The sequence below is a fragment of the Sinohyriopsis cumingii genome, chromosome 18 (genome assembly GCF_028554795.1).
Source record: "Sinohyriopsis cumingii isolate HCF-2022 chromosome 18, ASM2855479v2, whole genome shotgun sequence".
In the NCBI taxonomy this organism is placed as follows: domain Eukaryota; kingdom Metazoa; phylum Mollusca; class Bivalvia; order Unionida; family Unionidae; genus Sinohyriopsis; species Sinohyriopsis cumingii.
The window spans coordinates 101,491,367-101,509,749 of NC_142978.1; the positions used below are offsets into that span (position 1 = coordinate 101,491,367).

The 18,383-nt window shown below is 34.8% G+C and overlaps 1 protein-coding gene across 6 annotated transcripts in view; it reads right to left on the bottom strand.

The window, feature by feature from the left end:
- LOC149777604 (SANT and BTB domain regulator of class switch recombination-like) overlaps positions 1 to 18,383 on the bottom strand; it is a 115,734-nt gene that overhangs the window by 43,032 nt on the left and 54,319 nt on the right. For 3 of the 6 annotated variants that reach the window (XM_089942251.1, XM_089942247.1, XM_089942249.1), the window contains 3 exons: positions 12,136 to 12,174; positions 7,401 to 7,512; positions 1,210 to 1,336 (listed from right to left, as the gene is read on the bottom strand). In XM_089942251.1, the coding sequence (XP_089798377.1) occupies positions 1,210 to 1,336; positions 7,401 to 7,512; positions 12,136 to 12,174 (278 nt within the window). The remainder of the gene's footprint in view (positions 1 to 1,209; positions 1,337 to 7,400; positions 7,513 to 12,135; positions 12,175 to 18,383) is intronic. The other 3 variants (XM_089942250.1, XM_089942253.1, XM_089942252.1) reach the window with 3 other exon arrangements.

Consider the following 18,383-nt stretch of genomic DNA (forward strand, 5'->3'; position numbering starts at 1 on the left):
TATTCTAAACAGATGCTTACTTACTCATTATTGGAATGTTTGTAAGTGAAGGGAAGTTTATTTATAAGATACAGAAGCTGTCTAACTGTTGTTAAAATGTTCAATTTTACTAAATTCTCTAAGTTATAATGAAAGTCCATCTTTAAACAGCATGGATTAAGATTTCAATTCTATAAAACACCAGCAGATCTGATCTTACATCCATTCTCCTTATGACTTTAATGAAAAGTGTGGATTCTCATTTATGCTTGCAGATTTGCATATACACTGTTCCTTCTTAGTTGCTAATTATAGTCTGGTAAATATGGAACCTCTGATTATATTAGTCTCTGACTGGTAGATCTCATTAATTTTACTTTCTATTTCCACATTATCATGAATAGGTATTAAAAGGTTTAACATGCCTAAGCAACACTGGTTTATGAATTTAAAGTAAACTCCAGATGTCAGGATGTCCAAGAGCAGTAGTATGTATAATCATTTATCTGATGGGTACTTAAATTCATGGTTTTGTAAAGAAATTTCACTGAAATTTGTGGTTTTGCATATTTATAGGCATTTAATTTCATGGACTAACATCTGCAAATACCTGACATAAATAAAAAAAGAATAAAACTATGCCAACAGCAAATGGCAGTCACTTAAATAGTTGAAACAATAATACCACATGTATGAGCTGAAACAAAACACTGTCAAGATCACTTACTTATACCATATTTTCATTGAATGCACGACATCAATAGAAGCAAATGCAGCCAACAATACTAAAACAATACTACTACCCATATGAATAAAAATTAAATACCTGTTGGTACCAATCACTTACACTGTGTTTTCATCAGATATAAATGGAAGCTAATACTGCCAACATGTCAATTGGTCATTAAAGTACATCTGTATCACCATTACTTAAACCACTAATAAAACTGGATCATGGCTTTATACAAATGTCTTAAGATTGGTAAAATTTAAATTTTATCCTCCTAGGATATCTGACTTTCTAACTAATCAGAAACTGTGACAAAGTGGAACCCCTGCTTCGATCACCATCTCAGAAAAGAAAGTGAGGAGTGTACAACAGTTACAGCAAGGAAATCTGAAAAAAGATAGCCAGACAATACATTAATAATGTTGTTGCCAAGGCAGCATTCAAATTCATAATATTCAATATTTTCTTAGAACCAGTTGGGTTATAAATGACATGCATACCTGCTTTGGGCTGTTCATCATCTCCTATTTCATCATCACTTTCACCCATCCCAACATCATCATACTCAAATGAAAACTCCTTCTCTACTGTTAAGGCCTGAAGCCTAGGTTGGTGTCGAAAAGTCTGCTAATGAAAGAAAAAAGGCAGGGAATCAGTAAAATAACTCTTGTATGATTTTTTGAAAAACACAAGTTGAAAAAGCACACAAGTCATAGTGACCTATTGCAACTGCAGGATCATCAGTAGAGATATAGTCTGGTGTTGGCATAGGGTAGCCGCTTACTGGCCGGTCTAGCAAACTAAAACGACCTATCATCAAGATATACCTACATGAAATCGATAGGAATCTGATTTATTTTCTCAAAAATAGCAAACAGAGCATTTGTTATGTCTTTAATCCGCTGACAGATGAGATGTAACTACAGCATTGACGAAATTTGACCTGGAACTCACCATCTGCATCCCAAGTCACATGACTACATAAATCTTGCAACCTACATGTCAATGACATCAGAGGTCCAATAATCACGTGATATCAACAATGTACCATTTCGAAAGTTGTTATACATAGAATTCGAAAATATTAATTAAAAGTCACGTAATACTTGCACATTAATATAATGTACACTTAATTCCCAACATATTTATTCTGAGAACAATGACTAGAAACCTGTCGATATTGCAGCAAGGTGGAGAAAACCAGATTGATCAAGTTCTAAGCACGTGTCGGCAACATATTTTGTTGGTATCACATGACTACCGCATTGACCTGTGCTCTCGCTTGTTGATTATGGTTTTTTCCAAGTTGCTGCAACATTTACAGATTTCTGGTCATTGTTTTCAGAATAAATATTTTTAGAAGTTTGGTTTTTTAATTTTTCTGTAAATAGTACTGGACTTTCATTTATATGTTCGATTTGTTTTCCTGCAGCAACATTAGAAATGATTTATTGTTCATATCACATGATTATTTGAACTCTGATGTCAATGACATGTACGTCGCGAGATTTGTATAGTCATGTGACTCAGAATACAAGTGGTGAGTTCCAGGTCAAATTTCATCAACGCTATTGTTCAGGCTAGTCTGTCAGCAGATTAAAGATATAACAAATGCTCTACTCACAATATCTGAGAAAATAAATCATATTCCTATCGATTTTATGCAGGTATATCTCAATGAACGGTTGTTTTAGTTTGCTAGACCAGCTAGTAAGTGGCTACCCTATGCAGACACCAAATGGTGTTAACGAATTCCAACTTTTTGATAGGGAGTTGACTCTGACCCTACAACCCAACATAAATGTCCAAATATCAAAAATGGGGTGGCAAGGGTCAGAGGAAACTCGGACTAGTAGAGATACAGCCTAATATAAAGTTTTCAGAGGTGGGTGGGGTGTAAATCTAATTGTAATGATGTAATACTTACCTGTTGTTATTGCATAGCTGGTATTTTTCCCATGCATACTGCCCCTTTATTCTGTTATTAGGGAGCACCCTAACTTAGTGGGACATCAGTGTGGGGCAGGAGAAGGGAATGTGGTAATAGCAACAGATAAGTATTACTCTCAGTGCCTCCAACAGGAAGATCATGTATACACCCTCCTGAGGGACACAGACTAATTCCATTTGTGAGGAAACCCATCCCCATTCGGACAAGATCTTGAGATTGAGTGAGCTCTGATTTCTCTAAGTTTGGCAATAAGGTCCAGCCTGGTCACTATGGACAAACAGCAAAAGAGATCCATCTAAGGGACACATGGTGGCCATTGTGGATCAACCAATTGTTGAAATATTGGAGGAAAGGAATACCCAGTGACCTTAGATAGGCTGCAATTACTCCCATGACCTTTGTAAAAGCTCCAGGTGTGGAGCCTAGGCCAAATGGCAGAGCTCAAAATTGGAAGACCTCTCCAGTCAAGCAAAACCAAAGGTACTTCCTGTGTGGAGGAAATATAGGGATGTGAAGGTACACATCTTGAAGATTTAAGAAGACTACCTGATCACTAGGTCTTATCATATTCCTGACTTAGGCTGTGTTTTGGTATCCATCTTGAATGGTTCTTAAGGCAGAAATCTGCTAAAGGAGGAAATCTTGATAATTAAATGAGACTTTACCCCTATCTTGGGAGGCAGGAAAATCTGAGAGTAGAAGGCCAGAGATTGGACAAGAATAATGCATGCCTAGAACTCTTTGCCACTGCTTCCAATAAATGATGAAACGCTATTGGCAACAGAGATTCCTCTTTCAGCAAACAAACAAAACTGCTGAAAAGAGGTCTGGATCTGCACCTGCGGTTACTTGTGACCTTGTCTTTTGCTCTAAGGATTACAAATTTTTCACTGGAAGGCAAGCCCAGATCCCCCATAGAAATGCTCTAAGGATTACAAATTTTTTCACTGGAAGGCAAGCCCAGATCCTCCAAGAAATGCTCTAAGGATTACAAATTTTTCACTGGAAGGTAAGCCCAGATTCCCTAGAAATGCTCTAAGGATTACAAATTTGTCACTGGAAGGCAAGCCCAGATCCCCCTAGAAATGCTCAAAGGATTACAAATTTTTCACTCGAAGGCAAGCCCAGATCCCCCTAGAAATGCTCTAAGGATTACACATTTTTCATTGGAAGGCAAGCCCAGATCCCCCTAGCCCAGATCCCCATAGAAATTGTCAGTTAAGCCTCTTCAGCATCCAAGGCTGGTAGTTTACCGAGCCAGAAAGCGGAATGAACCTTATAACTAGAAACAGCTATCACATAGTGGGTGGGGTACAGACCACCAATATGTTGTCTAACAAAACAAAGTCTTGGCCATTGCTAAACCTTTGAGGAAACTCCTCAATCATAACCAAGTGAGCAAACAACAAGAGATGTGTGGTCACAAATTTGCCATGGAAAGTTTTTCCAAACTGGAAAGAAGTTTAGTCACCAGAACCTGAAGGCGTGGGTATAAGTCACTAGGCAACAGGCTGTAAACCTCATTTACCACATTATTGAAAGACCAGCTACTTTCCTCCTCTGCTGCCTGAACTGATAGGTGAGAGGGAGAAGGGAACCAAAAAGAGGGCTCATGTAAATCAGTGAAAATAGAAAGGACATCTTCATCCTGCTCTCTCCTGTGAGGCAGGATTACATGACCCAATGTCTCAATGTTGTGGGGGGGAGACTTGGGAGTAAGAGGAACTTGAACTTGTAACTCGTCGCTTGGAGTTAATGGGCTGTCCTTAGCAAAGGACACAGCTGCTGGTTTAGGGTGACTCTCCACATGCCAAGAGCAGTTTTGGAAAGCAGGTCCATCCCTCTCCCTTTTTCTTGACCAAACTTTGCAAGATGATGTAGGTTCATGGACAATAGCAACAACCTCACTATCATGTGGTCAATGCTCAGAATACCATGGCTGCATGTAGGGAAAGGGCCAGTCACTTCCCTCTAGCAGAAGGAGGCCCTACATCTCATATGAATATAGAGAAATAAAAAGGAGGGGGGATGCCGATCCAATCAATTCCCTAATCTGTCATCTGTAAGCTGATTCCCAGTCCCCTGCAGAATGAAACAGCAGGCTGGAGATAAGGGGGACTCTGCCAAATTACCATGCATGCACTGTTGGGGCTACAATGACCAGTGCCTGGTTAGCAGGCAAAGATCAGTCAGGCAACTCAGATCTGTAGGAAGACCATTTCCCAGATCTGACATACTTAGATCTGAGCTCTCACTACCAGGGGGCTTGATCTCATTTGCCAACAACGTGCCCTGGGGATTGAAAGGGTGCTGCTAGCTCCCTACTGGGGACGAGACGCACCACAGGGCTCAGAGAATTAGAAATCCAAAAATTCTACAGATAGAGGAACCTTCTTCCTCACTTATAGGTACACCTACTGGCAAATGTCTAGTGTTGAAGGGGGGGGGGGAGTAAAAATCAAGAAAACTAATATGGAAAAAGAACAAGCGTTAAAAAACTAAGCATATGACATGAAAGCCTGGCCTATGGTCATTTGAACTAAAGCCAAACCTTTTCAGTTAAAGAAAAATTCATTCAAATGTACAATAAATTCTTGTTGGCTACAATACCGCAAATTTCTCATCTTGCTTTTTCAAACTAAACAGAAAGTTTATGATTTTATTCAACTTCATTCAATCAAGCCATCTCTCTCATTGATTTTCTATGTCTGTTCAAGGAAGCAGATTCAGTCTTCTGTATTTTCCAAGGCATTTGATATACTTATTGAGCCAAATTAAATATTTGCTATTACTGACTCTGATCACTCAGTTAGCACATACTAGTACTTTATTTCTTGTACAATGATTGACAGATTGTTGCATAACATTTCCCTGCAAGTGGATGCTACCTTGTTCCCTTGAAAACCATAAAATGAAAGGTATCTCATCAATCATGGATACCAGTAAAGGTAGATCAGAAACCAACTAAATAATGTCGGCACAGCATCGTTGATGGGGCCTAACCAACTATTAAATGTTCTTTTCTTTCTTTGTTTTATTTTTCAAATATCAATACAATCTATACAAACATAAGGGAAGAGCCTTGAAGAAAATAATTACCAATTTATCATTCAATGAGCTAATTACTCAATAATTGAACACAACTAGATCTCTGTGTATAAAACATGTATGCTCCCACTGCAAACCAAGAGATCAAAGTACAAAAGATGAGAAATTCAGAAAATTTGAGAAATCTATAATAAAGGCATGAAAATCGATCAGGCCATTTACATGCATATTAAACATGCCTAGCAAATGTCATATTTTCCTTAACTGTATTTCTTGTCAACAACAAAAGAGTCTAAGCCCAAAAGTTGCAGACAAGTAAAAACAAATTCAAAAAACTTCGTAACCTCCCTGCAAGTGTTAAAACAGATTGAAAATGTTTCTATAATTAAAAAGAGTAGCTGCTTGTGAAGACAAAATATATTAAGATCATCAACATAAATTTCCAACACGATGTGGTATTTCACAAGTGAATGGTATTATGATGACAGCTTTCTGCTTACACAGGTGTTATGATTGCATTGCTCTCTATTTACACATGTGTGAACAGTATTACAATGACATAGCTTTCTGCTTACACAGGTGTTATGACTGCATTGCTTTTTACTTACACATGTGTGAACAGTGTTACAATGACATAGTTTTCTGCTTACACAGGTGAAAGGTGTTACAATGACAGCTTTCTGCTTACGCAGGTGAAAGGTGTTACAATGATAGCTTTCTGCTTACACAGGTGAAAGGTGTTACAATGACAGCTTTCTGCTTACACAGGTGAAAGGTGTTACAATGATAGCTTTCTGCATACACAGATGAAAGTGTTACAATTACAGCTTTCTGCTTACAGCCATTTGATAACATAGCTTTCTGCTTACACAGGTGAGAGGTGTTACAATTACAGCTTTCTGCTTACAGCCATTTGATGACATAGCTTTCTGCTTACACAGGTGAAAGGTGTTACAATTACAGCTTTCTGCTTACACAGGTGAAAGGTGTTACAATTACAGCTTTCTGCTTACACAGGTGAGAGGAAATCCTGTGGCATGTCAGGATACAAGCTTTGGACACATATAGCTGCTGATGTTGAAGATATGTGACTTTAAAAAATTGTAATGAAGAACCTTAACATAACTGCCTTTGCCATAAAGCCTTTGTCTCAACATTCATATATAATGTCTATGTCTAACTATTCACACATAATGCCTATGTCTCACTATTCATGCATAATGCCTGTCTCACTATTCATACACAATACCTATGTCTCACTATTCATAAATAATGCCTATGTCTCATCATTAATACACAATGCCTATGTCTCATTGTTCATACATAATGCCTATGTCTAACTATTCATGCCTAATGCCTGTCTCACTATTCATACACAATACCTATGTCTCACTATTCATACATAACGCGTATGTCTCATCATTAATACACAATGCCTATGTCTCATTGTTCATACATAATGCCTATGTCTCACTATTCAGGCATAATGCCTGTCTCAGTATTCATACACAATACCTATATCTCACTAGTCACACATAATGCCTATGTCTCATCATTAATACACAATGCCTATGTCTCATTGTTCATACATAATGCCTATGTCTCACTATTCATGCACAATGCCTAGGTCTCACTATTCATATGTACTGCACATGTCTCACCATTTATACAAAAGACCAAAAAATGACTTACCTCAGTTTTGCTGTCTTCCTCTGAGATTGACATAATGGAGCCAATGGCCACACCCACCCCTCTGGAACTGCTGGCAAACTCCTCATTACTAAAGACATTAAGTTCCTGCTCACTTTTGAAAATATAAATTGAAACTGACTTGATAAATACATAGATAATCATGGCCTGTCCCTATTGACCTTAATTAGCATAGTATACTTCAGAAATACATGGTATGATGTTGTGCATGCAGCATGAGAAAATAAATGGGCAACTTCCGTGTTATCTTTGATATTTAAGATCACACATTTTAATAAAATTAATAAACAGTGGATAAAAATAGTCAATATTCATGGCAAAATTATTTTATACTATTACTACAATGAACATAAAGACAAAGCATTTAGGTGTTGCTGACTTGATTTTCATCAAATTAACTTACAGCCCATGATGATTTTCATCCAATTAACTTACAGCCTTTGATGACGTTTATCCAATTAATTTAAAGCCCATGATGTTTTTCATCCAATTAACTTAACAGCCCATGATGATTTTTATGCAATTAACTTACAGCCTTTGATGACTTTTATCCAATTAACTTACAGCCCATGATGATTTTTATGCAATTAACTTAGAGCCCATGATGATTTTTTATATAATAAGCTACATTCATTCTACAATAAAAGGTAGTTAGCATACATTTCAACATTTGATACAAATTTCATTGTGAGAGATTAGGAAGTGCATAATCGATAGAGATAAAAGCATGGAGGTGACATAAAAAAAACATCAGGGTCAAAGCTACTAACTTACGTGACATACATAACTACCTACCTTCTACTGCTGACATCACATATGCAAAAACAAACACATATTAATAATCAAACATCAAAATAATCAGTGTCCTAATTAAACATCAAAATAATCAGTGTCCTAATTAAACATCAAAATAATCAGTGTCCTAATTAAACATCAAAATAATCAGAGTCCTAATTAAACATCAAAATAATCAGTGTCCTAATTAAACATCAAAATAATCAGTGTCCTAATTAAACATCAAAATAATCAGTGTCCTAATTAGAGATGGCACATGGCAATAAATACATAAGAATGATTGAATATTTTGCTTCATTTACATAAAAATAGATAATTTATCAATGTCAAAAAATCAAATGAAGTAACCATTATTCAATGGTGAGTAGAGTGCATGAAAACTGAAAGTACAGATGTATAAACGTTATCGTTCTGTGGGATTAGTATAGTCACATTATGGTAATATCAATTTTCACTCCAAGTATACCTAGTCATAGTTCATAAAAAGAACCGATGATAAGGAAACATATTTTTAAAAAAATACAAAGTCATGTTTGTGAACCATATAATACAGTGCTTTAAAATGAAAGACTGGTATTCATTCGTAATAAAAAAATACTGTATAAAATTCCTCACTTCCAGTCAACTTATAAAAAAATAGTATACATGTAATACAATATACTACATAAAAACATTAGAATGATTCTTTATAACATGCTCATTCCCTATGAATATTTCTAAAAATATGGTGCATAAAAATATTTTGCTAAACCAGTCATCTTATAACAGACAGGTGTTATTGAACATACTATCAAAACTGCATGCGTCTGACTGATTCTACAGGTGTACGTTAGAGAAAGACCCTGTGTCCATACAAAGACTACTACAGTGTCAGAAATAGGCACAGTACTATAGTGCTTTTCACTAGTACTAATGATGGAGGGGTAAGGGCACTAAGTCATCACTACTATTGTGACCTTTAGTTATTAAATCTAAACTTGCAGCAGGTTGTAAGGTCTCATTTTGATGTCTCATGTTAAAAAATATAAGGTCTTCAAAAGTGACAACTATACACCTTGTAGAATTATGATTAAATTTAATACTGCTTTTATTTCAAAACAAAACCAGATGAAAGAAGATATACATCTTGTTTGAAAAGTCACTGTGTGTGGATGTATTTGTTTTTATAAAGCACTTGCTAGAGTTGTCAAAAGTGGGAGTTTAGCTTAAAGTCAAAAATGGTCCTGTCTTTGTGTAACAACCATATTGTCAATAAAAATAACAGAATGTTGCTGTCAAATACCTTTCAGAAATTTGTATATACCTGATACACCTGCAGTATTAATATGACCAAGGTGTTACAAATGCAACAGTGATTTGACCAAAGTCTTCCAAAGTAACACTGATTCCCTACACATTGTTTTGATACAGCAGTTTTGAGGAGTGTTTCTTTTATAGATTCTCTGTGATCTTGGGCAGGATGGTAGTGAGTCATTGGGAAGATTACCAAAATTCAATGCCTCCATAAAGTCAACCTTACCAGACTAATAAAGAGCCAACAACCAACTATATACTGAACTTACTACACAATGGGTGTATTTTTCTCTCAGTGATTCCAAATGACACTAGAGTTTAATAATGTGCATTTATTTCAATGTTGATTAAGTAATCCATTAAAAAGACATAAGACCAACAGAAACCTTAAAAGATCTTCAAGACAAGATGTGAATTTATCTGTTATCTCCTCTGCCCTGCTTTTAAGAATGTACTTAAAACAAATCTGGGAATAAATCATCAACTTCCAACCAAAATTTACAACTAATCTAAGAATAAATGACTTAATCCCAAGCAACATATCAGTAGTCTTTGCAAAATCCATCAACTAATTGCATAAATACACAAAGCAAAATAAAAAAAGTTCATCAACCAGTCACCTAATCATACTATGCAAAAGTAAGTACATCAACCAGTCACCTAATCATACTATGCAAAAGTAAGTACATCAACCAGTCGCCTAATCATACTATGCAAAAGTAAGTACATCAACCAGTCACCTAATCATACTATGCAAAAGTAAGTCCATCAACCAGTCGCCTAATCATACTATGCAAAAGTAAGTACATCAACTAGTTGGCAATTGAGAATATACTCTGCATGTCTAAGGTCTGTGGTTTGATCCTTCTCATATCAAGCTATTAGTGATCACACAAAAATATTTAATGGAGTACTTAAAATTTATTTCCTCTCAACCGTAAATAAACTATATTTTCAGTGCTCTTTGATTTAAAGCCTTAGAGAAAAGATGAAATTTTTAATGCAAAACCTGTATTATATATATCTCTATTTCATTGCTCTTCAAATCATTTTTTATTTAAGATTTTGGAGACACTAGTGAGATTTAAAAGAACAATTTCTTGATGAAACCTTATAACACAATATTTTACAATGGATTTGAAGCTAAACGATCGACATACATTTGTGTTAAAAATCAAATGCAAAGGAAACTCAATCTAATTATTGTTAATACATATTAGTAGCAAGATCTGTTAGTGTGAGGAATAGCAAACAAGTCTGAAGGTAAAATGCCAATCACAAACCAGACCATATTATTTCATATTTAAAAAAAATGAATCAGCTATGTTTCCTTAAATAAAAAGAAGTGTCCTTCAAGGGAATGATGCTGCACTGGATGAAAAGAATTTCCACAAATACAAGTTCCCCATTTCTTCTTTTTAATTAATGAGTGCTGAAACAATCTCCGATATTCTTCAGCAATGATGAGATTTTCAAGATGGCCACTGTGGCAGTTATACTGGAAGTAAGATTGGCACCAATTTCTTTAGGTCTAACCAGACATCATAAGTAAGATGTTTTCTAGTGAAAACCCTGTATCAATATGACTCTCCATTCCAAAGCAATAACAAGATTTTCAAGACAGCCATTATAGTAACCATACTGAATGAATGATCTGATTTAGGACCCATTAGAAACCATAATAATTCTTGTGGTGAGAACCTCATGTTCATATGACCACTCATTTTGGAATGGTGATAACAAGATTTTTAAAATGTCCACCATGGTGGCCATAACTGAATGTCAGATCAACATCATTTTCATTTAGGACCAACTCGACAAATTAAGAACTCTCCTGTTGAGTAGCAATCAGATTTTCAAAAGTCTTTAGGTGAAAACCTGATGCCAATATGGCCATCCATCCATCCAGGAGTAGTAAAAACAAGATCTTCAAGGTGGCATCATGGCAGTCATATAGGTCAGATCAGCAACACTTTCATTTAGGACCAATTAGACTCCTTAAGAAGTCTTCTGGTGAAAACTCCTTGTCGATATGACTTTCTGTTTAGAAAAAAAAGCAATATGATTTCAAAGATGGCTAAAGTGGTGGCCAGATTGGATATCAGATTGGCACCATTTTCAATTAGGACCAACTAGACATCATTAGAAGTCTTATGGTGAAAACCCCAATATTGATTTGATCATCCATCCAAGAGGAGTAGTCATAACAGTGTTCTCAAGATTGCTGACATAGGAGCCATATTAGATTGGCATCATGTTCTTTTGGAACCAAGGACACATCATAAGAAGTCCATGTTCATGGAACCATCCATTCAAAAAGAGTAACAATAACAAGATTTTCAAGGTGGCCACTCAGTTGGCAGTAATTGATGTCCAAATTGCATCGTTTTCTTTCATAGCTCACTATACCTCACAGTCAACACTTAACAGCATTCCACTAAGTACTATATTAGGAGTAGCAATGACAAATTTTTGGTTAATGGACTGACAATGGAAAACTGGTCATCACGCAAGCTCTTTAGGTCTGTGCGCAGTAGAGCTAAAAAAAATGTTAATTTAAAATCAAGCTATCAAAATTCTCAGTTTAATTTAAAATCAAGCTATTGAAATTCTCAAAATCCTTTCCTACTTTTCTGGTCCATCAGACTTGTCAGCATTATATCCATAGCTAAAATATGAAGTAGAGAAATTGTTTTGAAAATAACATACTGCTAATTATTTGATGCAAATTAAAAACTGAAGTCAAATTTGATGATGGAGGCTTGATGGTCACTTACAGTTCCTCAAATTAAGAAGGACTGGTGTAATGTCAGTAATTAGCTAGAATTTGGAAGAAAGCATTAGAGAATAAAAAGAATTGGCCTTTCTGATGCTTTCTATTCAAGTCTTTAACTAATGATTTAAAAAAGGTTGTTATTACATTTTGCTCTGTCAATATTTATCTCTAAAACTTTTTAGAGGATTTTCTATTATATTGTCCAAAGAATCAAGTTTTGTAAAAAAAGAGAAAACTGAATGACTGTTAAAGACTGCAGTTTCAATGCACTGTGAACAATGGCTAAACAATGAATATTTCTTAGGTTGAACATGAATTTCATCATAGTCAAGGGATATCTAGTACATTTTAATACAAATGAAAGCTGGCATTTATTCCACTTGTAAAAGAAAGGACATTTTATCATGCCTAAATGTAATACAAAGTCAACTTTCAATGCAATAAACATATTCTGCAAATAAACTTGTGTTAACCAATCAGGTTCAGAAACATTGCTCTCCTACATGATTGCAATTACAGAGAATACATCTAGCACAAATGTGCTAATTAGCCATATCTACCAAATATCTCATTTTTTTAAAAATATTTTTCTAAACCTTAAATTGTCTTATCATTGAGAAAAAAATTTATGACATGACTATGACCTGAAACTGCATGACTTGCCTACACTCAAGACGCAACACTGGTCAACTGTTATTAAATGTAAGCTACCCAAATATACAAATCAAAATGGAACCTTCTTTACATCATAGACACATATTTAGATGACATATCATTTTATAAACTCGTTAAGCACTGATAACTGAAATTATCTGAACAAGATGAATAACTGATTTGAATAATTTGTCATATTTTTAAATCTATATATCTAAACCAGGTGTCCAAAAGCATAGAGTTATGTAGCACACATAAACAGGTGACATAACTAGAAACTTCAGTTCAACTAAGGAATTTTTTCACAAAAAATAATATTCCAGAGAGACAATTTAATCAATCCAACAAATAGATCATGATACTAGTGATGAGAAATCAAGTTTCATCTGAATTTTTGAGTTTCTCATATTGAAAGTCTCTTGACTGGGACAGGATTCTGTATGTTGGGAACTCCATTGATAAATAAGGCTTGGATAGTGCAATGTTTTCCCACGTGTACTTTGCATCTCTGACGTCCCATATTTGATCTCCAGAGAAAGCATATAAAAGTGGCCCTCATTAAAACCTGGTAGTTTCCTCCTGTTTCTTGTGTTTATTTCTAAGGGCCCCTCATCAACAGTCAAGAGTTCAAAATGTTAATTGCTCTAAGTTTTTATAAGATGGATGTAAGAAGAAAAACACCTGCCTATCTGAAAGTAAAGCAAGTTTATCATGTACTAATTACAAAAATTCAAGTGTGGTCATCCAGTGATTAATGTAGCATTTGTAAATTTGAGACCCTACACCTTGCTGCCCAGCACAAGTGGTGACATGTACCATACATGCCCACATGAAAACATGCAACCAACTGTAAACACCATAAATCAGGGCAAATTTGTTGGGCAAGTGAAATTGCATGGTAATAGCCCAATCTTTAAGTATCACAAAGAACACAATTATAAATTGTGAGACCATTTTGCCTGCATTATCGTTGCATGGCAAATAGGTCAAAACTGGAATTGTTGTACCCTGATAAATTCAGCTCTGCCATCATATAATGTATAGGTATTACCTCAGAGTCTAAATCATTCACTTTAAATCAAAAGGAAAACGTTAACCCTGATCTGTCAGTACATAATGTGATAGCAAATCTGAGTCTATGATGTTGACAGTTGGGTGTGTTTTATCTACAAACAAATACAGTACTGAATGTCACATAGAAGAGAGTTAGAAGGAAGGGGAGTCGTAAGAGCACTACAGACTGGGCCTACATACATGTTGCTCATATTGGAGGATATAATGGTGGGTGATGGGGAGTACACTCCAATCCAAACAACATGATTATGGGTGATGACCTATGTACAGCCATTTCATTAAAAGACCCAGTGTAAAGTTAATACAGTCCTGATTGGCAAATTGACATCTAAGTATTAATATAATCAATTCACTCTTTCGCATGACATTGTAGACAATGTCCATGTCTAGATTATACAAAAAACAAAAAGTCTCTTGGAATCAAAACTTGCATTTGTCTTCAATATCTTCTCTTCTTTTCGGAATTATTTACAGTTAAGTGTCATTTATACATATGCCATGTGGACCAGTGAAATCATACCCTTACTACATGATTTCAAATATATGTATTATTTATCTAGAAAACCAATTATCTAGATATACAGTCCCAAGGATCTGACTAACTGACGTTTTACTGTACTTACATACCATTCATCCCAATACTTATTGGCAAATCACTGGTTTTTCACAAACTTCAAGGATAAATATTATTAATTTAATTTGTAACATGTGTTTCTATCCTTTAAGATTGCCTTGTATTAAAGATCTTATTCTATTTCACTATTTTAGATATATGTATGGTGTTCTCATCGGTGACATGTTTTCCTCAAGATTCCAAAAAGACTTTGAAATTTTAACTTGCTTTTGTTTTGTTTCCAGAGCAACAATCAGCATCAGCTTGAAAACATGTTTATTAAAAAAGCAGACATGAATGACAATTATTCCACCTTGTTCACATTGGTCTGGAGAGGGAACTATTCACAGAACCTGTGCATACTGAATAGGAGACTAATAAAGTGAAATAATCACTGATCATTATTGTACAAGTTTTCAGCTAAATAAATATATGCAATTATTATAAGGAATAACTGAGGAATTAAATGAGATATAAATTCTGTGCAGCATATGCATCTGCTTCACGGACAATGTCAATTTAACATTATTCTGTGATCCACCCAAGTGGAAAAATCAGAGCAGCCAATGATGCAATTTGCAATACCATTTCTAAATAAACTCAGGGTCCTCACTTGATTATTACCACCAAGATATTAAGTATAAAAACAGAAAAAGAAAATGCAACAACTGAAATAAGCAAAAACTCAAAATTATTATATTACAGCATTAAAAAGGTGGATAATAAGAAGAGAGTAGGTAGAGGACCTCTGTTCCAATTCAGCTATATTTAGAAATGGCCTGTATGGCAAGCTATTTGTGATATTGTGTGATTATGATTTTAACATAGCTTTAATAATTTTCAGTCATATCGCTACAATGTCTGCAGTGTGGCAGTTTATAGTGATGTCTAGAACCAGGGCATCTTACTGCAGACATATAGCATCATGTCCCACCCAGTCACATTATCCTGACACCTGGCTGACCAGTCCTAACACCAACCTCTTACTGCTGAGCGCCAAGTGAGGCAGCTGTTAATAAGTCCTTGGTATGACTCAGCCAGGGTTTGAACCCAAAACCTCCTACATCTGAGGTGGATGCTAATTCAGACAGTAGTTTGTTATAAAGAGTTAAACTAATATTAATAATTAAGTGTTAGAAATAAACTGAAAGATGATTCTGAAAAGTGAAATTGTTTATTACTGATGAGATCTTGTAGTACACCAGTAGTCAATTCATACATCTACTATTTTTTGGAAGATTTTATCCCCCCCCCCATGGATTAACTGTTTTATAGGTCTTCAAATGTGGTTTATAACAAAATATCTTTTTTAATGAAATCGGTATGCTACAAATAAAAGTAATTTCACAGTATATCACATCTCTCTGTGCAGCAGTCATTTAAATACAAGAAAAACTTATCTTGCATTCAGCTAAAAATTAAATAGACATAAAAAAATAAAACATGGCTGTCAGCCAAAAACTGACACCTGAACCCAGATGTACATATCTGAGAATATATATTACAAATTGTGTGTGTGTGTGTGTGATTTGGATTTTTAACATAGCTTTAACATTTTTTCAGTCATATCGCTACGATGTCTGCAGCATGGCAGTTTATAGTGATGTCTAGAACCGGTGCATCTTGCCGCAGACATATAGCATGATGTCCCACCCAGTCATATTATCCTGACACCAGGCCGACCAGTCCTAACACTAACCTAGTAATGCTGAGCGTCAAGAGAGGAAGCTGTTAGTACCATTTTTGTAAGTCTCTAATATGACTTGGCCAGGGATCGAACCCATGACCTCCCTCATCCGAAGTGGATGCTCTAACCACTAGGCCACCGGAGCGGTATATTGCAAACTGAATATATCACATTTATGAAAATACTGTTTTTACAAGAACCAACCACTGTTAAAAATTATCAAAAACAGTGAAGATTCATTTACTGTGTTCACATTATGAAACCCTGATATGTTAGTTCATTGTCCCTGTAACAAAATTTCAGACAATCTGAACAGTAAATATTGAGAGTGATATTTTGGCCAATCTTTGTCTATCTTCATCTAGGTCTTTTTATAAATGGCTGTACATTAAGACAGTCATGGTGTCAGGCAACCATTCTCTAAATTAGCAATAGAATTTCTCTAATCATTTGATTGCTGTTGAATCATAGGTGGGGAGGTAACTCTGACAGGGTCTTTCAAGATCTCTATATACATGAACAGTCTAATTCAAAATGTTTAATTTTAAGATGACACTAATTCTTCTAAGTCATGAAACTTGTTCGAAGTTGAATAAATATTTTATTTTGCATCAAAAAAATTAACTTATCCAAATTTTAGAAACATGAGCAGTAAGTTGAAGCTCCCCATCCCTCTGACAAATATGGGATTTAACTCTTGTTTGTCAGCTATAACAGCAATAAACCATAGGATTGTATAAAAATAATAACAGAAACTTAAATATAACAGTAAAGTTCTCTAAAAAGAATGTCAATCATACCTATAATAACAAGATTTAAAAGTTTAATTTTAGTTTGTTCAGATAATGTGTGAAAAATTCATGCGGCTTTATGCACATAAATTGTTTTAATGTATAGAATTATTGATGGCATATTGACTTTTTTGTTTAATCTATGGTTCAAGAAAAATGTCTTTCTGCTTTAATTTTGGACTTATGCCAAGGTAAACTGCTGTTTGTCTAATGCTTCACTAATTTGTTTTATAGATCACTTTTTACCTGTGCAATTGACAGGTGAGACAAATCAACCATTTTGTGTTCAGTCTTAAAATCAGTTTTATTTAACATTTTATAAAGCTTATATTTAATTGAAGTAAAAATAAAGTTTCAAAGAACAAAAAAAACCACAATGATTTGATATTAAAGAAGAAGCCATCCTCAGGTTACAATATTTCTATAGTGAGAAAACCAGGGTGCCTGCCTAATATCTTTTTAAAAAAGTGGATGAGTGATTTGGTGTCAGATACAGTGCATGTCTTTATAAAATAAAAGTCCAATCCTCAAATATTGGATATACTGCACTTCATTATTAATTAGGTGAAATATCTTCTTCATAAAACATTTCTAGAGCATATCACATTTTATTTATTGAAAAGTCCATTCTAGTCATTTGCAGTTGGTACTAAAAATCTGCACCTGGAAATGTAATCGAATCCACTTTAAAATATTTATTTTAAATAATAATCTAGAATTGAATGATACTGTCAGTTTACATGTGTTTTATATTATTTTCAATTTACATGCATTGGAATGTAATTATTTTTGTGATTTGTTAGAAGCACGTTTTTGGTACCAGACCGAACAAACTGGGATCAGTTCATATTTTAAGTTCAGTTTTTAACCAAACTAGAATAGGATGACATATTAGCCATGAATGCAAGGGTATTCCAAAAGTCATTACATATTAGCCATGAAATCAAAGGTTTTCCAAAAGTCATTACATTTTAGCCAAGAATGCAAGGGTATTCCAAAGTCATTACATTTTAGCCATGAATGCAAGGGTATTCCAAAAGTCATTACATATTAGCTGCAAAAGTAAGTGTATATAAAAGTCATTACACTTTCTAATAATTTTCTTTCCAATCTGTCATCCTAGATATGATAAAAGTAAATTTCTGATTATCCTTCACATAAAACTTTGATGATGTAATTGCTAGAAAAGATAAACAGGTTTTTGAATGCTGTTTTGAACTGGCAATGAACTTCAGCTTTGCAGGCAACCAACATGTGTAAGGCCATACAAGATCACTCTGAC